Raw genomic sequence first — 26216 nt, forward strand, 5'->3', positions numbered from 1 at the left:
ATTCATTGCTTTTACAATGTCATAAACTCCAACTCATTACCATATATTTACCTACTCATCCTGCAGCTGTTTAGGTTGTTGTTTTTATGAAGCACAGTACAGAGCAACCAATCAAAACAGAGGTTATTTACATATATCAGTTTTAAAATCAACCTGAAATGAAAACTGACAATTTTTACCACATTAATTCATGTGATTGGACATCTGTTACTTGCCTACAAACAGCTTCTGCCAATTCACTATGTCACTGTGTACAGTGGGCAGAGAATATATATATATATATATTAACTATAAAATAGCATGTTTTCCTCCTTCTCGCCACCTCCACCTATAACTGAGCAAAACACCAGGAGGTAAATCTGCAGGAGGCAAGTACCTCTACATGGTTGACTACAGACTACAGAGTTTGGCTCCCTGGTTGTTTTGGAATTACAGCTTTTCATCATCCAATCAAGTTCCAATAAAATCAGGGTCTCAGAGGTTTATCTTTATTTGAAGAACCATTTAACCAGGTAAAGAAGCCTTTAAGCTTTAAAATAGTTATGAATTGTCCTGATTCTCTATAAATCCATTGCCCTAGTTTGAGGTTGTACATATGCATGAGCAAAGAATGAATGGGAGGCTGAAAATAATTTCTCAGTTTTAAGTAATCATTTAATGATCTCATGGACTGATCCATGTGGTCTGCTGAGTTGAATAAGAAGTCCCAAATCCCTTAATTAAAAGTCCCCGTCTCTCACTCTCGGAAACTATTACTGCCCACCAGCGTAGATGGTTATGTAACATCTTAACACGTTTTTCATTAGTCAAAAAAACAGAAAGAAAGAAAGTATGAAATATGAAAATGTACAGGATGAGGATGTACACTGCCTGGCCACACACTCTAATATTTAGTTCGCTGTGGCATCGTTTCCACAAGCTTCTGCAATGTCATTACATTTATTTCTGTCCAGGCACTAACCTTTAACCTTTCCCCAAGATCTTGTATTGATAATGGGAGATTTGGACCACAGCGAAAGGTCTTCACCAGCACATCCCAAAGATTCTCACTGGGGTTCAGGTCTGGACTCTGTGCTGTGTCTGGACTCATGCTCCCTGAACCACTCTTTCACAATTTGGGCCTGACGAATCCTAGCATTGTCATCTTGGAATATGCTTGTGCCATCAGAGAAGAAATAATCCACTGATGGATTAACCTGCTCGTTCAGTATATTCAGGTAGTCAGCTGACCTCATTCTTTGGGCACATAACGTAGCTGAACCTGGACCTGACCAACTGCAGCAACCCCAGATCAAAGCACGGCCCCCACAGGCTGGTACGGTAGGCACTAGGCATGATGGGTGCATCACTTCAGCCGCCTCTCTTCTTTCCCTGATGGCCCATCACTCTGGAACAGGGTAAATCTGGACTCATCAGACCACATGACCTTCTTCTATTGCTCCAGAGTCCAATCTTTATGCTCTCAAGCTAATTAAAGGTGTTTTTGCCGGTTAGCCTCATTGACTAGTGTTTTTCTTAAGGCCACACAGCTGTTTAGCCCCAATCCCTTAAGTTCCTTTCGCATTGTTCACACTTCTTGATGCCAATAATTTGGCCCTTCTGAAACTACCAGAGGATGTGTCTTTTGACATGGTTGTTTAACAAATGAGAAGCTAGACACTGCATCAGTTAGGGTTAAATAACTTGTTGCCAGCTGAAACATAATAACCCATGCAGTAATTATCCAATGGGAGGCTCTTACCTATTTGCTTTTAAGTAATTAGTTAAATCCAGGTGGTGACCTTTTTTTTGGCCAGGCAGTGTATGTTTTAATAGAAAGGTGCCCAGTCCTGGTCCTAGTACTGTGTTAGATCCCCTGTAGGGTGTAGCTCTCCAGAACCAGGTTGGGCTTTAGGGTTTTAGTCATACTTTCATTAAATGTCAAATTCTACAATTGTTAATTAAAGTACCTTATAAAATACTCATTGAAAGTAGATTAGTCTTGATACACAGCTTATGTACACAGGGCTGTCTGTTACCTTGTGTACAAAGACAAACATGAATTAGTAACCTTTCGAGTATGACAGGAGCAAGGCCGTTGCAGTGAGGGGAATCCTGGCAACAGGCATCAACAAATCCAAGACGTCAAGCTAAGACCGAGGACACGGAATAGTCAATTAGACTGTCAGGAGCAAAATTCAGACGTCTTCCTCTTCAGGACATAGAGAGCCTGTTGAAGACGTGATCACGTCGGTGCTTTCCCCCTTGAGGGCCGTTGCCTTGGTCATTTTCCATCACAGAGAGAGGAAAACATCTTGCGGTCTCATGGGGAGAGGAAAGAGCCTGCCTCCTCCCCTCGGTAGAGACCAGCGCTTTCAAACAAAACAAGTGGGAACTGTGGGTATTTGTTTCTGGCAGTGATTGGGCAGAACAACCAGTAGGAATGAGTAATGAATGAATTCCCGGCTGGTAGAAATGTATGTAATATTTACAATTTTTTAAATGATAGCAGTGTTTTAAATTAGAATGGATCTCTATACATTCTTAAATCGGATTTTTACATTATGTAAAGGTTCTTCAGTCACATCTCATTTTTTTTCTAAAGAACCATAATTAAAAGGTTCTTTATCTTTCAAATTCCATTCTTCTGTGGCATCACTACAATTCACAATATCTTGAGTGGTGCCATGGATGACCCACTTTAGAAAAACTAAAAGATTTGTGAGTGTAAAGTTTTTATAAAGTCAAATAAAGGTTATTTACTAATTCAGTGATGCTTAGTAGGGATTGTCCAAAGGTTCTTCACACTCTCATTTCATTTACAATGATTTTTAGAACAATTATTTACAGTTCAAAAGTGTTTCTCCAATGGGATCATTCTAAAGAACCTGTTTTATCACCTTTACTAGATCCCATAAAGGTGTTTTTGCAGTGTCACAGATTTAATGGGCTTCTAAAAGAACCTTCAAATAGAAATGAAAGGTCATATACCCATTTAAAGGGCTTTTTTGTGAGATTTTAAAAAATCCTTAAAAAATAACCTTTAATAATATAAAAGTTCTATGAAAATGTAAATATAATAGTGTAAATAAAATCTCTTAAAAAAAATCAAAAAATGTATTGGCAAAAAAATAAATACTGCTACATTTTCTACTGTTACATTGTCACAACTTAACGGACAGTTGTATATTTTAAGTCATACATTTTCTTTCCGTTAAAAATACATTTATACTTATTATAATACGTATTATACTTATTTTAATACCATTTCTTATATTCTTATATTCCCAATAGGAATAAATTCCCAATGGCTGAATTTTGTGGGCAAAATGTGGTGCACGCCTCTTGTGTTTGACTTGAATAAAAGAGGAGCAAGCATCCACCTGGGTACCATAGCAACCACCTTGAATAGCATAGCAAAAACATAACAACACCCTGGTAAGCATGAAATTGCATTGCAACTACTCAGCAGCACCCTACCAACCACCTACCAACCACCTAGCCTGGGAGTCGGAACGCCATAGCTAATGCTTTGCAACAACATAGCAACCACTCTGAATACCATGGCACCCACCTGGAAATAGCAAATGTACAGCAGAAAAAAAGCATAGCAACCATCTGTAATATTATATAGCAACCACTTGACAACAGCATAGCGACCACGTGGCAACTTCATAGGATGGAATACTATGCTAGGAACAGCATTGCAACTGCCTATTAACTGCCTAGCAAATACAGGTGATACCGTGGCAACCTTAGCAACAGCTTAGCAAGCTCTTGGAACAGGGTAGCAACCACCTTGCAATGCCTTAACAACCAATAAGCAACAGCATCACAATCACTGGGATCAGAAAAGTAAGCTCATAGCAATCACCTGCAATTGAATTACTTCAGCTGTGCAATCACTCAGCATTTTCTACAGCTAATGCACTTTCCCAGCCCAGTGAAGTGTACTTAAACAAGTAAGCATAGCAGATTATAGCCCAAACCAGAGTCCTACAGCTTAGTGCCACATAGGTCAGAAAAGGTTGTTCTCATGGTAATTCATATTTCATTGTGTCATGCCTGTGTAGCCGATGTTTATTTGGTATTGGAAGTTCACCAAAGGCCAAGAATAGACCAGACACCACTGCCGGATAATTAGACACCAACAGGTCAAAAACTGCACAGGAGGGATTTTGAACACATGTGCTTCATATTCAGGGACTGGGGCTTACCAAACACGCTCGGTGCTAATGATGCCTGCTTCTTCCTGCGCTCTTCAGAGACTCTCCCCTGATGTAATTTACCGGAACACTGCCACCATTGAGACTTCTCAGCCTCTCCTTTCATTCCCTCAGCCCTCCAAAGACATAAGACTGCCCTGATGAAAAGAAGCCACCAGCCGTGCATCTCATCTAGGGGGAAAATGGCACTTAGCAGGTTCTGCTGATGTTGAGAACGGATCTAAACGGTGCCAGTGTGAAGTCTTAGAAGTGCACTTTACAGTCTGCTTTCAGCCCACAATTAAAACAACTAGCTGAATGCGAGAGGCAACAAGCCAACCAATTCCCTCTATTTATTTTTTGCATTTTCTGAGCCTTTATGTGACATGTAAGGCTTGGTATACTCATCAAATAAATGGTACAAATAGGATTTTTCAGAAGCAATACCATAGACTAAGAGCTGCTGGTTCCCTAAACAGCACCCCAGTGGATGGATCTGGGAGAATGAAATCCCAGTCAGCCCTGACCTTCAGTTTTTGGCCAATCTGCCCAAAGTCAGGCCATAAAAAAGACCCTGCTGTACATTTCTCCCCAACATATGGATGCCGGTTATATTGGCGTCCATAACAGCTGCCTTTTTTTTAACCATTTCAAACTTCAAACAACATCCACTAGGATGTCAACTAAGATGGATGTCTTTTCTGTGTCCTCAAAAGACAAATTTAACATTCGCTCTGGCCGCAATTTAGATGTGAATTGTGAATTCTATCAAGCTAATGAGACTGTGGGATGCAATACTGCAGAATGTCATGCCCACCAACGTCATCTTATTTACATCCTTATTCATGCTCACCACCCATTCTGCTCCCTGTGATGTATGACTGTTTTGTATGACTGAGATAAATTTTACAAATTATACAAAGATGTTTGATGGGTTAGTCCAACAAGTCCAGCAAGAATTAAACCCACAAAAAAAGCCTGCGTTCCTCCTACAGTGGTGCCACAGAAGTCTCTGGAGCAAGATATTCCAGGTTACATACTAGAATATCATCTCTAGTGGCTGCTAGTACTTCAGGGGGATGGGGGGCACTTAAGGGAAGCCTGTTGGATTAGTTGGAGACAGATAGCTTCTATCCATCCACCTTCTTATTCTCTTTTTTCTGGTCAGGGTCACAGTGGGCATAGCCAATTCACCCACCATGTGTGTTATTGGGTGGTGGGAGGAAACCCACGTGGACATAGGGAGAACACAGCAAACTTTTCACATACAGTGACCAGAGTTTTCTACATTATTCGTACAATAATAGCTGTAACATTTAGGGATGCACAGATCCGACTTTTTCCCATACGATGTTGATATGCAAACCATATACCTCACCATGTGGGAGAGACTTACTTTACTAACTTTGCAAAAATAGCTTATCATAATAAATGATAACAGATTAAAATGAACTGAATTGCTGTCACAATTTCTTTTAGCTGCTCCCGTCTGGCAGACGCTACAGAATTATGTCCACTAAGATTGTCAGGCACAAGAACAGTTTTTACCCTCAGGCCATCACCCACATCAACATCTGATCATCATCATCAGCTATAGGCCATAGATATTACAAATCAGCTATTATCACTCTTATCCTACAGTTACTGCATTACTGTATCATTGTTCATTTCACACATGTGTACACTGCTGTGCTTACACAATATTTATAGACTCTCTATGAGTCTGTATAGAGAGACACTAACAGCCGGAAACAAATTCCTTGTGTGTGTGAACATACTTGACCAATAAATCTGATTCTGATTCTGATTTATTTGTCACCATATCAAATAATTCTTCTGGAAGTGTTGTCTAGGCCCAGGACTTTTTTACTGAAATTTCAAGTCTGTGAGACCAATAAGGTAAAGACTGAAAAACAACAAAACTGTGGCATTTAAAAATGATGACGGGGGATTTAAAAATAGAATTTACTGATATTTAGTGATAATCATGTAATCTGTGAATCCTGGATTCTTCTGGGGCTCAAAACTGTGTTGTATACCTGTGTGTATATGTGTGTGTGTCTGTGAGATTCCTGCTCGTCCCTCCTCCCTGCACTGCTATTGAGTAAACAGAGCAGGCTGCTGAAGATGAAGTGTGTTTTTTCCGAGCTGGATGAGTAAATAGGTCTTACTAAGTAAGGGTAAGTCTTGTGTATCATGTCTGTAGGTTACTCTGATCCTAAATTATGAAGCATAGAATAACGGCGGTGTGGGAATCTGGTTCAGTGAAAGAATCTGTCCTGTAGTTTGGCCTAATCATCCAGTACCTGATCCTGCTATTTTGTTAGTATAGGGACTGATATCCAATCTTAGCAGATGCTCTACTCATTTATGCTGATTATCCAAAATGTCATATATTTTTTTATAACGAGCACAGCAACCACACAGATCAATGGAATATGTCAATAACTAGAATGCCTAGAATAACGTGCATGTGCATTTAATAATAAGCACATTTAAAAGCAAATACTTTTGGACTTTCACTCCGGAATGTCTGTACTTTCATGTAAGAATATTGTATAATATTATATATACTTTCATATAAGAATATTATAATATTATATTTAGAATATTACAGAAATGACTAATATAAAACATACTAAATACGAGTTGTAGGGACGTTGATACTACATCAGCCTATGTCAGAGAAGTTCCATAAGTGCCAACCAGCCAGCATATGCTTTAATTTCACTGTAGTCTATTAATGCCAGTCATACAAACACTCCAGAACCTCTTTCTGTTCTATATACGAGGCCAGCGTGTGGAATAATGTCTTAATTGCAGCATTGTTCAGTTCCTCAGCAGGAAGCTTTATGCCTCATGACCAAGCAAAAAACACGAAAGCTTCAGTCATTATTACAGATATCTAACTCTCGCAGCTTTTACACTTTTTCTATTCATTTGAACCATGAACATCATTTGAATTCATTTGAATTAGTAAGAAAGAGAGCTTGAGTCAAAAGGGGCCTGTTACGAACCCTCTTTCTGTTTCAGTTAAGCGCAACAGCTTTAAGTGCTCTTTACCAATTATGCTAATGTTCTCAAACCATCCATTGTACACATCTTAACCTCGCTGGCCTTCAATCAGAAAGTGGCACATTGCGAGCATGTACTCACCGCGAGCTCTGTGTTAGATGCCATTTGAGAGGAGTAAATGAAAAAATGTTTAGAGCTGGTAAACATGATCGCATAGGTTAAGGACCTTTTTCAGTGCATTAAAAATAAGCATATACCCTACAGAGACACTTACTGTTGGTAATGAGGCTATTAAAAGAGCAGCATGCTTAACAAGACAAAGTTCATTCCTGAGCATCATGTTTTTGGACACCCCTTTTAATGGATGTATTCAGCTACTTTAAGATGGATCCATTGCAGACACAGATGTGCAAATGCATATCCCTATTGCCAATAGCAAGAGCTGTGGAGCAGTGAAACTTTGTTATCTAGAATGATGGTGCTCCATCAAATAAACCAAAATACATTTGGGATGAGTTTGGGTGTGCAGGGTTGCAGTGATGTGGTGATCATTCAAAATCCTGACCTCATCATGATCATGGTCAAATCCTCACAGCAATGATCCAAAATGTAGTAAAGGCCTTCCCTGGACAGTAGAGACAGTTACTCCAACAAAAGCTGGATAAACTCTTTTTAATACTCTTGATCAGGTAAGGAACAATGAATGAGCAGGTGTCCCAATACTTTTGTCCATCTAGTGTAGTTTGTTGTTTACTAATACTTCTCAATACAGTACATTACTGGTCGAGCAGCATACATGCTTTTGGAGTGGTAGCTAGAACCAACCACATTCCAGCTCCAGGAGACTAAACAGTTTCCAGCACTGTCAAGCTGCAGTCTTGTCATTAGGTAGTCAGTGTCATGACTCATATAATTTTTTTTATTATTTATTTATGTGTATAAATGTATGTAATTTATTTCTCATTTTACCCCTTTTGATGGGTGGGTCCTTCTTACACCACTCCTAGTGTGATGTTATATCCCAGTTGGGGAGCCGAGCTTTCTTCCAGGTGCACTGGCTACCAAGCGATGCTGCATTAGCAGCAGTTCGAAAAGAGGCTGTGGCTGACTTGCACATGTGTCGAGAGAAGACGTGATAATCTTCACTCTTCTAGTGTTAGGGGCATTACTTGTGACAGTAACACCAGAGGAATGCGGAGCAGAAGCAGGGCCAATTGTGCTCTCTCTGACTCTGGCTGCTGATGGCAAGAAGCATGATCTGGGATTCGACCACTCTGAGCCCCCATCATGACCATATTTTTCAACTTTATTTTATGTTTTTCATTTGTGAACACCTCCACTCTGCCTGTAACTGTTTTGCTGGATTCTTTAAATTTTATACATGTAAAATAGGGTGGTTCCAAGGGTTTGTCTTTAGTACATTTAGTACTTTTAGTCCTTTTAGGGAAAACTGTATCATATTCCTTTTGCAGTCTGACTCCAGGCTCTATTTAAATATTAGGCTATGAAAACATATAAAGCAGCATCTTGCCCCTTGTTGTACCTTTGTACCTTGTTGTATATTGTACAATACCTTTTCTATGGCCAGCTTAGAACTGCAGTTTCTAATATAGGCATGACTACAGAATGACACGACTTCAGAGGTTTGTACCTTTCCACAAGGACAGCCATGTTCGTGAAAATCCAGTTAAATATTGAAGGCCTTTATAAAATATATGAAAATTTGAAAAGCGGGGCTAGAACATCCACCAAAAATAAGTTCATAGCAAGGAACTGCTATTTTAAAAACCTCCCAGGTTAACTGTTTAAGAGACATAAGCAGTGTTGTAAGCATCTCATTGCATTCAGCCACTAGTAAGGCCAAGCACATATGCTGGATGATTAGTTATGGATCCCAAATGCCAATACAACTCAATTCTAAGGTCTTGGATCATACTCCATCATGCTAGAGATTGTGGTTCCACTGCTTCACATCTCAAAGCAGTGGGGCTTTATACTCCTCTATGTGACTCTTGGCATTGAGCATGGTGACCTTAGGCTCATTCCAGTGGCACTGTTCCTCTATGAAGATTTTACAAGCTATATGTGTGTGTGCAGTTAAACACCTGTATCAGCAGTGGGTGCATTCTAATGTAAAAAAAATAAATAATAATAATAATAAATAATAATAAAACAAATAAATAATAATTATAATTATAATTATATAATGTTTATATTATTAATATTTATAGGGGTTACAATTGGGGCTTTTAACAGACTACTTCTGTCACCCCACTACAAGAAAGTTTTTTATTTTGTCTGTCAAAAAGAGTAAAAAGCCCACGTTTAACTTAAATATCAGAAGGGTTGCAAAAAATATATATTTTTAATTCAAATACATTAATAACCTGTCAAAATAAAAGCCTCAGCTTTCTCCAACTGTAGGGTAACTCTTCATTTGAAAACTACAAACAGCAAAAAAGATGATCCTTATTGAAGTAGGTTGTCAATGCTTCCCATAAAGACCTTTGCTCAGTCACAAATATTCATAACAGCAAAAGTATAAACAACACAGCGCTTTTAGAAAAGAACTATAAAATAGAGAGCCCATGCAAATGCACCCCCCAAAAAAAGGCTATCGCTCATCTTTGTTGCCATTATGACAGCAATTACCAAAACATGCAGCCAACCATACCAGAGCGTCTCTTAGATCATAAAAGAGGACTAAATGATCATGATTAACCAAACTACTACTAAAAGTTTCGTACTATTTAGCAATCCCAAAGGCGCCCACAAAGGTAAAGGTGCATGTATTTGTCACTGTACTATGTACAGCAAATTGTGTCCTCCACATTTAAACCATCTGTGAATTTCCCCACTGCGGGACTAATAAAGGACTATCTTATCTGTGGTAGTGAACACACACACACTAGTGAACTAGGGGCAGTGAGTACACCCCCCCTGAGCGGTGGGCAGCCAACTTCAGCGCCCAGGGAGCAGAGAGGTTAAAGGGCCTTGCTCAAGGGCCCAACAGTGGCAGCTTGCCAAGCCCAGGTATCAAACCCACAACCCTGTTATCAATAGCCTGGTACTCTAACTGCTGAGCTACCCCTGCCCCATTGCCCCACAACATCATTGGAGCACTTCTATTTCACAATGCTTTAAAATCAATACTTTACTTTTTAAGTCATATATTTTGTTGCAGTTTTAGACCATATTTTACAGAAATAAATCAGCATGAATTAATTTAGTGTAAAATTACAGAAAGTTTTTTTTACTTTTATTGATAAAGAATACTTAGTAGTGATTTTATAGTTAGTTTTGTTAAAATGACCATCTTAAAGCTGTTACATCAGCTTCTCTTAAAAGCACAGAACACATTTCAATAAACAGTGTATTCTTTTCATTTTAATATGTTTTTGTCAGGTAAAATATTACAGGCAAAATATTGTAAACCAGTTTTTTTAGATTTATTATTATAACAGTGTAGCCAAATTTCATAATTTAAAAGGGTGTCTGGATACTTTTGGACATATTGTGTAATTAACTTTAGTATGGATGATATCTTTGTAATGCATACAGAGTAAAACAATAGACCTGGTGCTGTTGTGACAGCAAGTCCTCGCCCAATGTAATTTCTGGTGGGTGTAGGGTTGTAATCTGGCCAGCAGGGAGGGGTGTTGCCACATTTAGGCCACTTTTGTTTTTTAGGCATGGAATGTAGAGAGATATTCTCCAGTATTTCAGTGCTCTTATACACCTGGCTCACTAAAAGATCTGCTGTGAGGTTAAAAAGGGCTTACACAGCCTGTTGTCATTCTAAGCTAATTATCAAAGTCACTCCTCCCTGATTCCATCTAGAAGCCTTATGTACCATCAGTGAGTGCAGCTTCGCACCAACGAGTAATCATGACTGATCCAGTTTAACCTTTGTTTGCACGTTTCTGTTTATTAGAGTTGGCACAACACCAGTATCTAGGTAACTGTCTCCATAGGTCAGCATACTCACGGTGGGATTAACTCCTATAAAGGAGAGCTTAGTTACAGAAGATAATTTCCCATATACCTTAAAGTAGCATTCCTATTCATTTAGAAGTGGTCAGTGGGTCCTAATGTAGCAGTAATAATTCCCTTAGCTCAGCTCTGTGTAATTCTCTGCTGTGGAAAAATGTGAAATGAACTCTGCTAGCATGCTTGAGAACATTCTGGGCAGAGCTCTGCATCTTCGCTTCCAGATCCCTCAGGAACTTGTCAAAAATAACAGTATCTTTGCAATGAGGATTTCTGTGAAACGGCATCCTATAAAGCATACCAGTAATGCAGTAAGGACCTTCTCAGTCCTTATCTCAGTGCAAACTGTGCTCTCTGAATATCTGACAGATTTAAAAAAGCATTCCCTTTAAATACATCAGTAATCCACCCAGGTTTAGTTTCCTGTAGAGCATCTGTACAGATGTAAAGTACAGAGATTATATATACCTTTATAAAAGCTACAGTAAAGCAGCAGTAAACCGTAAAAAATCTACTCACCATCAGCTACATCACCATCTTACTCCAGAACTCAGGTGCTGTCCGGCTATGTGTGTCAGAGGCAATGAGAGCAGCTCTCCACTCTCTGCGTCCTTGGAAAATGAGGGATATGACAAGTCACGTATTAGTCCATGGCTTGTGTGAGCGTGCCTAAAAACAGAACTAGCCCAATAACTTGTACTTTAGGTGACGGTCCCATCCACCTGACACATCAAGGCCAAGTACCGTAAGGCTCCTGCGTTCCAGTTTATCCACATCGCGTTGCGCTACTCCAGCATCTCGCTAGTTCTGCAGCGGCGCCCTTGCAGGACACCAAATATTCAGATTGGACAGGGGACATTAAGTAGGACAAGCTTTATATGGGTGTGGGGGCACCCTCAGAGGAATTTCTCAAAGTTGTCTTCTTCAAGCGTTCTTTCAAAAAGAGTTTGGTCCTATTTTGTTTGCATAGCTCCCTGTGGATCACCTACAGATGCTCCACTTGTCAGCAAACTACCTGGTGAACGTCCCTGTTGGTGGAATGGTTAGAACGGTTAGCATTAGAATCAGGGTTAAGTTTGGAGGGAGTGGGAAATGTGGTAAAAGGTGATGTAGTCAATAGTTTAATGGTTTTTTTTTCCTAGCTCCGGACACTGGGAGGCTGAGGACTGACACATGCCTCCTCCAACACATGTGTAACCAGCCACCGCCACTTTTCAAACTTTTTACAAGCTCCAGCTACCCCGCTTATACATCGGCTAGCAGACACCTGTGCCAGCCAGCATCACACCGATATGGGGAGAGAAAGAGAGCCATCTGCCCACCCAGAAAGAGCAAAGCCAATTGTGCTCTCTTGGACTCCGGACGCTGATGGCAGTCAACGTGATCCAGAATTCGAACCACCGATCCTTGTGCACTCGGAGTTACCACTAATCGCATGTTAACACCTTATAAATCCACATTGTCTATATATACCTTCCTGGACAGAAGTCAATAAAAATTTCTTTAGATTCTTTAGATATGTGTTCACAAAAGCATCAGAAAATGGGACTATCCAAGACCTGGTAGACCACCAACACTGTCCCCTTTGAGATAAACACCCCTAAAAGCTTTTTTGGTAAAGAAAGAGGTGAAAACTCCCACAGGTGTATCAGTCCATCCTTCCACTGTGACAAAACTCAACTCAACACTGTGGATCTGAAAGGATGTGGCACTGATCAAAACGGTCTTACTACGAAAAGGAAACATTAAATCAATCTGCTGAAGCTGTTGGTGCCCTCAAAACAATAGACCACCACACCTCCAAATCAATCTGTTGAAGCTTCTGGAGCTCTCAGAAAAATGGATTACAACAAAGTCCATTGCTGAATGTGTTTAGGATGACTTTAAATGTATGTGGAAAGGTAAGAAGCAGAAAATAATACTACAACTTCTAAAACCAAACCAAACCAAAAAAAGTGTGGACCAAATCTCCAGAACCTGCAGAACCATTCATTGCCATGTTTTTTAGGAAATGAAAAGTGGCTCTCCTACAGTTTCAGACTTCCGAAGAGTTCTTGTGTGTATATAATTGTGAGTGTTTTTCGAAAGGTTGCCTTGATACTTTTATCAGAATACGTGGAAGGCAAGCTGTCTTAGCCGTGTGTTAATGCGTGCTAATGTTTGTTAATGAATGCTAAACCAGGCTCAACAGTTTCAGAGGCACAGGTTTCAAAACCTTAATAGGCAGAGCTGGCCGTTGCGTCTCTTTGGCTGTCATGACAACTGTACTGACAAGCTCCAGCCTCGTGTTCAGTATAAGCCGTGCTGTGCAGGAGTCTGCTGGGGGTACAACACAACACCATGCAACACCAAGCTTACCAACCGCTGCTGCCCTGCGTCAACAAATACCTGCAACACAAATGGGATAAAAGCTGCTATGAAATGCACAGGAAACGGGTAAGACATGCAGGGCTGAACTAAGAGATCTTTGCTTGTAATGAAGCAGAGCACTAACAGTATGCTGTGTTATGTTCAAAGGTTCAAACTGCAAAGGCAACTATAAACACAGCTCCGCCAAAGATCTATGGTCACCTTCTTGTCAAAGGGAAAAAACAACAGGTGAGATAGAAGATGAGCTGGCAATGAATGGATGGATATTCTGAAGTTTGACATTTCTGGTTTCCAAACTGACCTCAGCGGAAGACAAAATCTATAGAATTTTACCAATGAATTCGATACAAATACTGCAAATTTTGAAGAAAAATATTTTTTTGTTGAAGCCAAAGAAACCTGAATGTTTAGGACGTGGCCTGATGTGTTGTTTTAATTTTCACCAGTCTAGCAACAATGTTTGCAGCGAGTTTGATATGTTTTATTTGCCACTTGACAAAGAAAATGACATAAAATGAAATATAAAGTACAGATATTTTAAAAATGTATTTAGTACAGCGATTAAATATGTCTTGTTTGCACCAGTCCACTGCATTTCAGCTACTATACGACCTGTAGATGTTCTCAAAAATCTTTTGCATGTCAAAATGACACAATATCAAGCCATTTAATTCAAATACAGCTCCGGAAAATATTAAGAGACCACACAATATTAGCAGTTTCTCTGGCTTTACTATTTATATTTACTATACTATTTATGTGTTTAGGGCCATTAACATTCGCGTTGTATTTCATAAACCATGGACAGCATTTCTCCTAAATTCAAAATAAAAATATTGATATTTAGAACATTTATTTGCAGAAATGAAAACTGCTCAAAAACAACTGCAATGTAATAATAATAATAATAACAATAATTGTATATATATATATATATATATATATATATATATATATATATTAAATATATTTAATTATTATAATAATTATAATGCAAAGAAGTTATTGAATTTTACTAACACAGAACTTTCAGAGCATTCAGAAATGACCTTGACTGCCAAGCACAGCTTTAACATCCTGGCAGGCTCTCCACTAGTCTTTTACATTGATTTTGGGTGACTTAATGCCAATTCATAGTATGCAAATTCAGGTAACTCAGCTTTGTTGGATAAAATGCCTGGTGAAAAATTGCTGCCATATGCATAGAGATGCAAATTGGTCTTTTAATTCTTTCCAAAGCTGTATGTGCATCTCGAGGAAAACTGTATAAAATATCTGCATCTGAATTTATGATTTCAAAAAGTTGAACTACATTTATACTACAAACATTTTCTCAACAAATACTCACATATGTAGATGTAGGGTTATATATGTATATACTGTATGTATGCTCAGTTCCACGTATCATATTGGAGCACTTTATAGCTCTATAATTACAGACTGTAGTCCATTTTTCTCTGCATACTTTGTTAGCCTCTGTTCTTCAATGGCTAGGTCCTCACAGGACAGAGTGAATATTATTTTACATGGTGATGGCATGTTGATGTGCGTTGCACTGGTTTAAGTAGATCAGATACAGCAGTGCTTTATTAATATTATTAATATTATTATTATTATTATTATAACCCAATGCATAGAAGAAATATCATGTCACTTTACATTCTTTGAACAGAATATAATTTCTGGTAACATCAGTACAGAAGCTTATCTGAAAGTGTTTGGGCACCAGCTTTAGAGGGTTGGCAGCTAGAATACGCCCCCTCCTTATCAGTCATTTCAATAAACAATGATAACAGGCCTTGTTTTCATTTCAGCTTGAAGAGGAACGGCTGTCAACAATTCAAAGAGAAAATCACATGCTGCTTGATAAAATATCTCACATAATGAGGACCACGGGCCGCCTTGACTGTAGAAATGATTATGTGAAAAAAAGGTAGGCCAGATCCATGTTTTGTGTCATGAATCAGGAGTTTTGGTAGTTTGACTGTGCAAATGCCAGAGACCATCATTAATTTAGTCTCATTTCTTGTTAAAATGGGCATGTCAGTATCAGTGTCAGTATTTAGAGCATCCACTCGGATCTTTATCTTTATCTTTATCGTACCTCCAGTCTTTACAGGAGAATCACATTCAGTTTTCCTGCAGGAGGTGGAGCCTTCCAATAATCCCAAACACATTTACTGATGTTAAGGGGTGGTCAGGCCAGTTGTTTGTCTGGTGCAACAGTTTGGTTTGCAAATGTTTTTCCTCTTCTTCTGTTTTCTTAAGTCGAAATACAGTGTTTTGCCATTCATTCTTCCAGCTGGTTTATTCATGTGGTCTTGAAGCAGTGTTCATTTCAGTTGCTTCCTCCTTGCTATCCTGCACTGCTCTTGTCCAGCGTTTGCCTGATGTTGGACTCATGAATATCCCTCAATGCAATAACCTGTTCTTTGTCTTTCATGTTTTCCTGTGGTTCTAGGTGAGTTGCTGTAATATTACTGGCTGAACCCTTGGTGTGAATTTTGCTGGACAACCACTCTTTAGGAGAGTGTTGCTGGTGCTGAACTCCCTCCATTTCTAGATCATGTGTCTTACAGTGGACTGGTGGAGACAAAACTCTTTAGAAATGGTTTTGTAACCTTCTCTAGCCTGAAGAGGCTTCTGAGTTCCCCAGGAATCTCCTTGAGATTATTTGAAGCATTGATAGTGAAAACCTAAGCTTAAGTCCTTACCTTGGTGGGCTTGTTAACTCACACATTATCTGGATTTGAATACCCCTTAAATGATACTCTTTCACATACATATTTACATCATGCATAATAATGTGTTTTTACAGTGGCAAATCTACAAATGGGTCTTGTTAGATGACCTATTCTGCCTGTATAATACCTGAATAATTTGTACTTGGTACTTTACTTAAATAGAGGAAAGGTGGTCTCTGGTTTTTGCACACTACTCTGGAGACACACTTCTCTAAGTTAAGACCCTCAGCTAATTACTGCAAAGAAAAGAAAACAAATGTTAAACTAATGCATCCTCTGCACACAGTCTTTGTACAGACAAAAGGCAACAGGAGCTGCTTCAAACTGTCAAGGAAAACCAAATGATCTTCCAGCGTTTATCACAGTGCACACCATACTACAGTGTAGAGCTGTGGCGGGAGCAGTGGCTGGAGACCCTCAATCTTATGGAGAACATTGGACGCTTTCCACACTTAGGCAGCAGTAAGGTGAGACATAAAAAGCTCCGTGTTGGCAGTGTCGGTTTTGGGGGCATCTACTCTACCTCAGCAAACACAGCACAAAGCAGTACAATAATGTAAAAAATCATTTTCCAGCGCCACTCTAACATAACCACTGGCCCTACATTGGTCATTGTCCTGCTACACAACCCACTTATAGTTAAGCTTCAGTTCACACATGAACAGATGCCCTGACATTCTCCTGTAGAATTTGTACAGAATTGGTACAATTCAGAATTCACAAGCTATCCTGGCTCTCAGCAAAGTAGCCCCAAGCCATGATTGACATTCGGAATTTCAATTCGGAGATTCTTAGGTCGAAATGTGGTGTGCAATTTTTGCCAAAAATAATAATTAACATTTAAATCAAAAAGTTCTATTTTGGATTCATCTGTCCACAGTCAAGAGTCTTCCAGTTGGCATGATTTGATGAATGACCTCCATTTATGTATCATCTGCCTTACAGTGGACTGGTTTTGTAACCTTCTCTAGCCAAGTGAGGCTTCGATAACTCTTGTTCTGAGGTCCCCAGGAATCTCTGTGAAACAGGACCTTTAAAAATTGTGTTGTGGGAAACACTATTAGTCTAGTTCATCAATACATGTTGACATTGAGTATTTGTTGAGAGATTTTAACCATTTGCATTTCAAATATCAGTGCTGTTCTACCGGTTTTCTCTGATCTTAAAGCCATCTTCAGGTGCTTCATTTAAGAAGACCTCCATAACGTCCAAGAAGTCTATACACAAAGATCCCCTGATCACGGAAAAGGTGGCAATGAAACATGAGAAAGAAGAAAAGAACATGCAGGCAGAAGAGGAAGAGTCTCAGTCAGAACACGAACCTTCTAATCTAATAAGTGACTGATCACCATATTGTTGGATTCCCCCTCAGATTATTTGTTGTATGTGAATGCTGATCTTCAGATTCTCCCCATGCTATTCTATGATGGTTGCCTGGCCTGAAGCATTACATTTTAAAATATGCCAGATTCATAATCCTGGTTTCTTATTCCTAAAGTCGCTGTACACAGCCAGGTCAATAAGTGTTTGGACAGTAATGCAATTTGTGTCTTCTGTACCATCACAATAGCTTTGAAATGAATCAATCGAACTTTGAATTAAGATTCAATTCAAAAACGTACAGGTTAATCTAGGTTGTATTGGTAGGCCTTGCTAGACCTGTCACTGGTCCATTATAAGCCTAACACTCCATTCACATGGCAGGCTGTTCATCCTTTACTGAAAACGGTTTTTTGACTCATTAGGTCACTGGAACCCTTTTAATACTATATAGAACATTTGTATCATCTTTCAAGCATCAAAAGAACCATTTAGGCATTCTTGCAGTTTTTGATTGGTCACCATTTAAACAACTCAACAATTTAATTAAGGACTCTATAAGGACTACTATACGTAGCTATAGCAGGATGTTTTCCTATACTAAGACAACATGCTCTGATGCATAGAAATCCTAAAAGTAGTCCTACTGTACAGTACATTCGGATGTGGCCTCCATGGAGCTTATTCATTGGATAACCACCAGAGGTCAGTCAATTTCAAGGCACTGGATTGGGGAATCAGCCAAGTTCCATACATTCATAACTCTTGAACAGTTTTATGTTTGAGATAGCCAATGGCGAAGTCCCTTGGAGTAGGATTGGAGATATGCTAGCCCACCAGTTGGGCAACAAAGGAGGTATCAGCAGGCCATGGTCCAGAAGACCTCTGATTAGAACCAGCAAAACATTCAGTATACTCTTCCAAATAAAGGTGCTTCAAATGGTTGTTTGACCAATGCCAATAAAGAACCATGTTTATAATAGAGGTGTGAGAGGATGCAACCTGTTACAAGTCTAAAGAACCTTCAGTTAATGTAGTTGTGAAGTTTTTTCACCAACTTCTTCCCACTCACACATCTCTATTACAAACAAGATTCTTTATAAAACCAAAAGTGGTTCTTCTATGATATTGCTCAAAAAACATTTGAAGCTTCACTGCTGTATTGTAATATATTGTAATTCGTTGTTTAGCTGCATGTCTAAGGCTAAGGATCTCACCTGCCCCGTCGACCTGCTGGTTCTATCAGTTCTCAGTTCTCAATGGACCTCATCATTTATAAGTTAAACCATGTCTACAGACAGATTAGGAAAAACTCTGAATAAGGTATGGCGGGCTTAAAAAAATAAGGTTTTAAAAAACACTTAAGTGCTAGAGGGCCCCGTGTGCATGCACCCTTATGTAGTCGCTATAGCTGGTGAATGCAGAAGGAAGCCAGTTTGTTAGGATTACTAAAGGTGTAAACTGGTAAACACATTTTAAACAGTGGACTGATTCTGGTGGTTGCAAGCAATCTTGTGACTCACACTTCCAGAGATCTGTGACAGTACAGTGTTTGTACCGTGTCCATATTGTGCAGTAAAACATCACAGTGTTGCCAGATATTAGAGAACTCTTTACCAGACAGTAAAATCAGTTAAAGGTCCCTCTTTTGTGGTTCTTCACAAATCCCTTTTCAGAGCTCTGTGCAAAATCTAAAAGACTAGTCCCTAGAGAAGAGCCGAGAAGCTGTGTCTTTTAATTAGCAGCTTTTTGTTCTTGTCTTTCTTATTCCACAGTCTTATCAAAACAGTCTGCCCCCAATAAAGAGAAAATCCACCCAAGGCAGTTTTATGGATATTTGTCTCTCTTTTTTGTGTCATTCCAGGGTTTTTCCTTGTTTCAAGTCAAGTCAAGTGGGTTTTTATTGTCATTTCAGCTACATACAGAGTACACAGTGAAACGAAACAACGTTCCTCCAGGACCATGGTGCAACACAGACACAGTGCATACAGAACACAAGTGCAACACAGTACAAGTGCAGACAGACAACACAACACAGTACAGACCAGAGAATAATAAATAATTAGGGGTTAATGTGCAAATTATGGAGTGTGCAACAAATATTGAGTCCAGTGAGGTAGTATAGTTGTTAGTGCAAAATGGTTGGTGAATGAGAGAAAGAGAGAGAGTGTGTGTGTGTGTGTGTGTGTGTGTGTGTGTGTGTGTGTGTGTGTGTGTGCATGGAACAGAAAAAACATCAGTTCAGTCTCTGGAGTTGAGAAGTCTGATGGCTTGGGGGAAGAAGCTATTGCAGAGTCTGGTCGTGTTGGACCAGATGCTGCGGTACCTTCTTCCTGATGGCAGGAGGGAGAACAGTCTGTGTGATGGGTGGGTGGAGTCATCCACAATGCTGGTTGCTTTGCGGATGCAGCGGGCAGTGTAAATGTCCATGACGGAGGAGAGAGAGACTCTGATGATCATCTCAGCTGTCCTCACCTCTGGAGAGTCCCTACCACAACAAAAACACTCAAACACCAACAACGTTTATAAGTCAAATGTCATTTACTCGCATACAAAACTAAGACCGTGAAAAAGTGGTTGTAATTCTAGGTTAATACAATAAAGCTGAAATGAAAGTCTAACAGATTTCTAAAAATGACTGAATGTTTTACTGTACAAATACTTTTGGATCTGACTCCAAAACTGCCCATAATATTTTACATTGATTTTTACATTGACATTTTTATCAATGTTGTTTTTTGGAGATTTGGAGACAGGCGTTTGCTTCTGATAGTGACAAAATATAACTGTAAAGGTGCCAAAAAGCTTGCTACAGAAGGCTGTAGAAGGCTGCGATAGAAGAGCCACTTACTAAGATTTACTAACATTCTCAATCACATTTTTAATTTCTCAGGATCACCTTTTATTTTTACATTTTTTTATGAAGTAAAATAAGTGAACTAGAACTTCTGTTGGTTTTCTGTTTCTTCAGGTTCGCTTAAATATTTGAAGTTAATAATGAAGGTTAAGATTACAAGGCCACAATGTAGAGCAAGCCATTTTAGCCTAAAATGCAACCAGCAATATTTGCCTTTACTTCATTACTTTTTACCAGTAAAACTCTAAATCTTTGTGATGCAATTTAGTCTAGTAGAAATTCTAATCTCAGCTATGAAATGACAGTAATATCACACATCTGCACATCTATACAGCCTGACCAGTCATTTTGCCATTACGATACTGCCTCAATGTAATGTAATAATGTAAAATAAGGTGAAAATGTAGTAATTTTATTGTAGATAAGAGAAAATGAGATCAATGTAAATCAACAGTAACATGTAACTTGCCGGTGACGCTGCCGTAGCACGTCACTGCTATACTCTAGTGGGGGTTAGATTCCCCAGAGTTTAAGTTAGACAGGGCAGTGGTGGGTCAGCGCTTAGAGCTCTGGGCTATTGATGACAGGGTTGTGGGTTCGACACCTGGGCTCAGCAAGCTGCCACTGTTGGGCCCTGCCACTGAGCCCTCTCAGCTCCCTGGGTGCTGGAGTTGGCTGCCCACTGTAGTACAGTAACAACTACATGCACCTTCACCTTTTATGTGAATTATATTATATTATATTATTATATATAGATCTGATATTATTAATTGAAAAAATAATCATTTATATTAGGAAAACATTTTTAAAATGTTTTTATTAGTGAAAGTTAAGTTAGGCCTTGTATCGCTGCCATAAGGAAGGGTGTTTTTCCTATCCTCATTAGATCAGACTGACCACCAAATTAAACTGGTTGGCTTTTATTCATGGATATGAGGATGAGGAAGTTTACTTCTTCCTTTTTTAATCAAGCTCACTTCTCATAGAGCTAAGCTCCTTCGCACAGCTAACGCTCCTGTGTTGAAAATAGATGAGTAATGCCTGGTCTCGTGATAAAAACAATGATCGACTGCTCCGTGATCGGTTGCTCGTGTCTGCTGAAGTGAGACGCTGTTTTCTAAGCTAGCGGGCTAACAGACCCGATCATGTGAAATAGATTAAAATCTCGCACTGCGCGGAGCACGGCCACGCAGGACATCTTCTCCCGGCTCATGTAGTTATGCTGTAAAAGAAAACCACGCAGGTATGGAGCAGATATGTGTGCGGACATGGCTCATATTACCCAGCTAAGCCCGTCAGGAGTGCATCCTCCGGAGTAGCGGGGCGAGCTAAGACTAGCAGGCTTGGGCATCGTTGTTATTCAGCTAGCTAACGCCACTTTGCAGACTGGTTAGCTACTAATTCGATTTTTTCTTTTCTTATAGATCGTACTAGCTAGAAACGTTGTTCGATCCAAACCGTTTGACACGTAGATAGCTAGCTAGCTAAGTTAGCTACATGTTTAGCTAGCTGGGAGAGGATGGGTCTCGCTGATGTGATGTTTAGTAGCGGCGCCCATCTGTGGATTTGACAGCTCTCGAGCTGTATCACTAGAAAAAGGTGCTGGTATCAGTTCCAGTTACCTAATATGTCATGTAATGCCTTCGATTATCTAGCTATAATCTCTGGCTACACGTCTCAGTTAGATTTGACTATCTAGCTGTAGGTAGCAGCAAGTGCATATACGTGGGTATGCAGATCGAGCTAGCTAGCAAACCGGCATGCGGGTCTTTCGGTTCGTAAATGTCCTGCTTGGGACAACACCGCAACCCTGATGGAAACTATGCTAGGTTTATGCCTCCTGCCATAACTGAAGGCCCATAAACCTGAGTTCTGATGCCAAAGTGATAAGCTGTTTTTGTGTTTGGGCCCGTATCACATGACGGGCTGAAATGCATGCTGGTGTGTTTTCCGGTAGGACTGCTGGAGAGCTAGCTAGCTACTTTCCTCCGAATCCACTGGGTGCAGAGCTGAAAACACATAGGGATCATAGTGATCATGATCATAGGAATATCTGTAGTAAGATCAGTATTAGTGTGTTATTAGTATGACGTGCTCACTGCGACTGGATTCAGTAGCATTTACTAAACGGTAAGATGAACTTTATTCGTGATCACGTGATTGTTTTATTACTGGACCGTCTAATCAAACAGTGGTCAAAGATCCCCCCCCCCCCCTCCCCCAAATCTATGTGACCAGCCTGGCTGTACTTGTGTAAGCTTAGGCAGGTTAAGTCCTTGTTCTTTTAGACTTTGTACGCTTCTTTAAGTTTAGTAAGTTACTGTGTTATCAGTAAGCCCTGTGATTATTGCAGAGATTAGTTGTCCTTCATCTCCAGTTAATACTTAACCTTCCTGTTTCCATAGTCTGTCACATCCTACTCTAGTTCTCATGATTGTCGTGAGAATCATGATGTTTGGCTCTATAAGCTGCACATTTGGGTGATGTGAGTTAGGTCTGCAAGCTGTCTGCGCATTGAGATGATGTAGGGAATGGTCAGAAGGGGGGTGACGTTATCGCCGGACGCTCCGAACTGTCACGGATGTGGATTAGAATGAGTTACAGTTCATTCATAATTAATCAGATGAGATAAAAGGATCAGTGGGGGCCAACATAAAGGTTTTGTTGATTGCCATGATATCAGGAAGTGACTACGCCATCACCACCCTGTTCCTCATTTGCGAACATGTGCTTGTTGAAGAAGTTTTCTTTGATATGAAGCCGAGGTGCTGCTATAAAAAAATAGGACAAAAAAAAAAAAAACGTTCTGTAAAACTTAAGCTTGAGGCGTAGAGCCTGTGGTGTGGCCCGTTTTGCCTGTAAACTGTTAAACATTAAGGTTCCTCAGTGCTTCTTGGCCTGGGAGTACGATGTTGGACTTTTACATTATTTGTAGCGTATTATTTCTACATATTTATAAAGATATTTAATAATAATATTTCATTTAGTGTTTAGTTAGAAGTTTTTAAAAGTTGTTTCATATGTGAAGAAGAATGACTCTTATGTTTTATTATATATTTTTCTCGGCCACTTGTGAAATATGTGTGGGTTTAGGTCGTAAAACAGCTGTGAATGGGCGGGGCTAAGCTATTTGTTTGTAAATGTTGGTTTCCATGTGTGTGTTTCCGTATATGGCTCACATGGACTCGGCTGCTTATTGGATTTTTAAGAAATGGGCCATTTAAGACCAACCTGAACACCTTTTGTAATTAGATGGTTAGTTTTCCATTTATGTATTTATTTATTTATTTATTTATAACTTATAATCTTCTTCTGTGGCATTGCTTTTCGTCTTGAAGAGTGTACCGGACCAGCTAGAAGCTGCAGTTTCTTATTTGTATGTCTCACAGGGGCAGTGACATGGCTGCTGATGACAAGTCCACCTCCTCCTCGTCCGTTCAGGACTGGAGCTCCGAGCCGCCCCTGTCACCTGCCAGTCCCTCCCATCTGACTCACTTCAAGCCCCTCACCCCCGACCAGGAGGAGCCCCCTCTACGCTCCGCCTATAGCTCCTTAGTCAGCCTCTTTCGCTTCAACAAAGGTAATAATGATGTCGCACACCTTCACACGAACCTTTTGTTTTGAACATTAACTCGCCTCACCTGACCTGAATATTAAGGTCACCTGTCATGTGACCCTTTCAGAAAAGAATACTCACTGAGTTTGTTTTTTTTAGGGGGGGTGTTTGGCTTTTAGAGCATGTCCTATGTCGGGGCACTTCCATGATAACTGGGTATTAACTGGGACGCAGCCAAGGGTTTTGTGATGTGGAAATCATGTGATGTGGTTGGAACAGTGCCAAGAACAGAGTGGGCCTTCCATTGGCACACTGTCATGTGGTTGCACTCTCGTTCTTCCCCTTAGAGAGTAGTTGCAAAAGGGCCTGTCTAGTCCAAACAAAGCTGATGAATAGGAGCATTTTCTTAGATATGTTAACTTGGAAAACCTGTAGAGCGGATTTGATTAAGCAATTGTTTTGGAAGATAAAAGAAATAAGCTTATTAAAAAGGACTAAAAAAAATGTTATTCACTAGAAGTAGAGAGTTTTTTTTTGTTATAATTTAATTTTAATTACAATGTCATATAAAACTATACTGACTGTTTTTTTTAAAGATTGATCTAAATATACTGAAAAATGATTAAACCAAGATTAAATGTAAACACGCAGTAATTAAATATCTAATTTGTGCCTTTTATTCTTTTTAGAAAAGTCAGGTGCAAACATTGCACCAGCAAAAAAGCTTGGTAAGTCTGGCCCTTGTTTTACAAAAATACAAGCATAGGCAGGAATTTCCAGATCACAACATAGGAAAAGAACAAATTAAGAACATGACAGCAGTGGAGACACTGTGATTCCACTTAAAAACAGCTAATCAGCATCCCAGCATTACTGATCGGTATCTGTGTCTGGCACTGAGGTTCAGGTGTCTTGCTTTTCTGTTGCTCTGTGCCCAGATGAAGGGCGGCCTTCTTCCACGGCAGAGAAAAGCGCGTCTGCTGCAGCTTCGCCACAAGGTGAGCGGCGGAACTGGTCCAGCCCCACCCTTTCCACTCACAGCTCTGCAACACACCGGAAGCATTCAGACCTGGTCAGGCGAACATCATCTGCCTCAGGTACCACTGATGTTTAATCTTTTAGCCAATTGCTGTTATTGAAAATGTAATAGTGTCATGTCGTGTCTCAGAGTGAAAATGGCATTGCATGTCAGTGGTCAAATATATTGTTCACAGATTAAGAGGAAAATATGTATATTAGGGATGTCCCAATCTGAGCCGAGTAACCTAATGCTGAGTATCGAGCAACATCAAGCTGTTTTGTGTATTTAGAGAGACTACAGCCACACAATTCAGGTAACATGTGCTGCCAGTTAATACTTAAGTAAACATGCTTTGTTATTAATAAGTGTTTTGGACAGTAACTTTTAATGATGGTTATTTATTTAGTCATTTTGCCTTGGTACACTATAATACACAATAATGGATTTGAAATGAAGCAGTGAAGATGCGATGAAAGTGTTGCATTAGCTGTTTATGAATTACAACCATTGTTGTATATAGTTCCTCCATTGTCTCAGGCTCAAAAGTAAATGGACCATTGAATGATGAGCAGTTTCATGGCCAGATGTGGCCTGTTCCCTCGTTATTACATGGCAAGATAAGGAAATACAAGGGAATCAACTGAAGAATTTACATTTACAGTTGGATGTTCATGAGAGTTCTTAATAGACTGTCAGAGAGATAGCAGGAACTATAGGAGTGGCCAAATCAACGCTTTAGTTTGTTCCTAGAAAGAGCTTAGCAATCAAAAGGTCTGGAAGACTATGAAAGACAACCAAAATGGATTATCCTAGAAATCTTTCCTAAAAAATAAAACCCGTCACCACATCTGGTCAAGTCAAGAACACTCTCGAGAATGTAGGCACATCATTGTCTGCAGTCAATGAATGTATAAACAGGGTGTTTACTTAAAGATGCACCCCTGCCCCATTCTGACACGGGATTGTTTGGACAGGCGAGTATGGAGAAGGAAGTTTTACTGTTATTGCATGACCATGTACCGTATGGCTGCCAGTGGAACTGGGTCACTGGTATGTGATGGTGTGACTGCTGATAGAAGTAGCTGGATGAACACTGAAGCATATGCAGCTATACAGTGGGGCGTCACAGTATGGATGGCTTATGGCCGAAGACATACTG

The 26216-nt window shown here is 39.7% G+C and overlaps 2 protein-coding genes across 8 annotated transcripts in view; both read left to right on the forward strand.

Moving 5' to 3' along the window:
* The first annotated feature begins 13529 nt into the window (after positions 1 to 13529).
* On the forward strand, positions 13530 to 17789 carry cfap97d2 (CFAP97 domain containing 2). The gene is made up of 5 exons (XM_072685214.1): positions 13530 to 13625; positions 13707 to 13787; positions 15374 to 15492; positions 16590 to 16770; positions 17472 to 17789. Exons 1-5 carry the CDS (start codon positions 13530 to 13532, stop codon positions 17646 to 17648), a joined length of 654 nt encoding a protein of 217 aa, XP_072541315.1. The 3' UTR covers positions 17649 to 17789.
* A 3763-nt stretch (positions 17790 to 21552) lies between these two features.
* Positions 21553 to 26216, forward strand: part of pikfyve (phosphoinositide kinase, FYVE finger containing) — a 35120-nt gene continuing 30456 nt past the window's right edge. For 4 of the 7 annotated variants that reach the window (XM_072686319.1, XM_072686322.1, XM_072686320.1 and 1 more), the window contains exons 1-4: positions 21553 to 21723; positions 23870 to 24060; positions 24726 to 24764; positions 24975 to 25133. In XM_072686319.1, coding sequence (XP_072542420.1) covers positions 23880 to 24060; positions 24726 to 24764; positions 24975 to 25133 — 379 coding nt within the window. In that variant the 5' untranslated portion in view covers positions 21553 to 21723; positions 23870 to 23879. The remainder of the gene's footprint in view (positions 21724 to 23869; positions 24061 to 24725; positions 24765 to 24974; positions 25134 to 26216) is intronic. The other 3 variants (XM_072686321.1, XM_072686325.1, XM_072686326.1) reach the window with 1 other exon arrangement.

This window comes from Salminus brasiliensis, chromosome 8 (assembly GCF_030463535.1).
Source record: "Salminus brasiliensis chromosome 8, fSalBra1.hap2, whole genome shotgun sequence".
In the NCBI taxonomy this organism is placed as follows: domain Eukaryota; kingdom Metazoa; phylum Chordata; class Actinopteri; order Characiformes; family Bryconidae; genus Salminus; species Salminus brasiliensis.

What these genes read in the sequence shown, in the direction of transcription:
- cfap97d2 (XM_072685214.1), top strand. Translation starts at nt 13,530, where the DNA reads ATGCAACACCAAGCTTACCAACCGCTGCTGCCCTGCGTCAACAAATAC. An exon ending in ATGAAATGCACAGGAAACGG is followed by an intron (nt 13,626 to 13,706) that starts GTAAGACATGCA and finishes TTATGTTCAAAG; the next exon opens with GTTCAAACTGCAAAGGCAAC. An exon ending in TCAAAGGGAAAAAACAACAG is followed by an intron (nt 13,788 to 15,373) that starts GTGAGATAGAAG and finishes TTTTCATTTCAG; the next exon opens with CTTGAAGAGGAACGGCTGTC.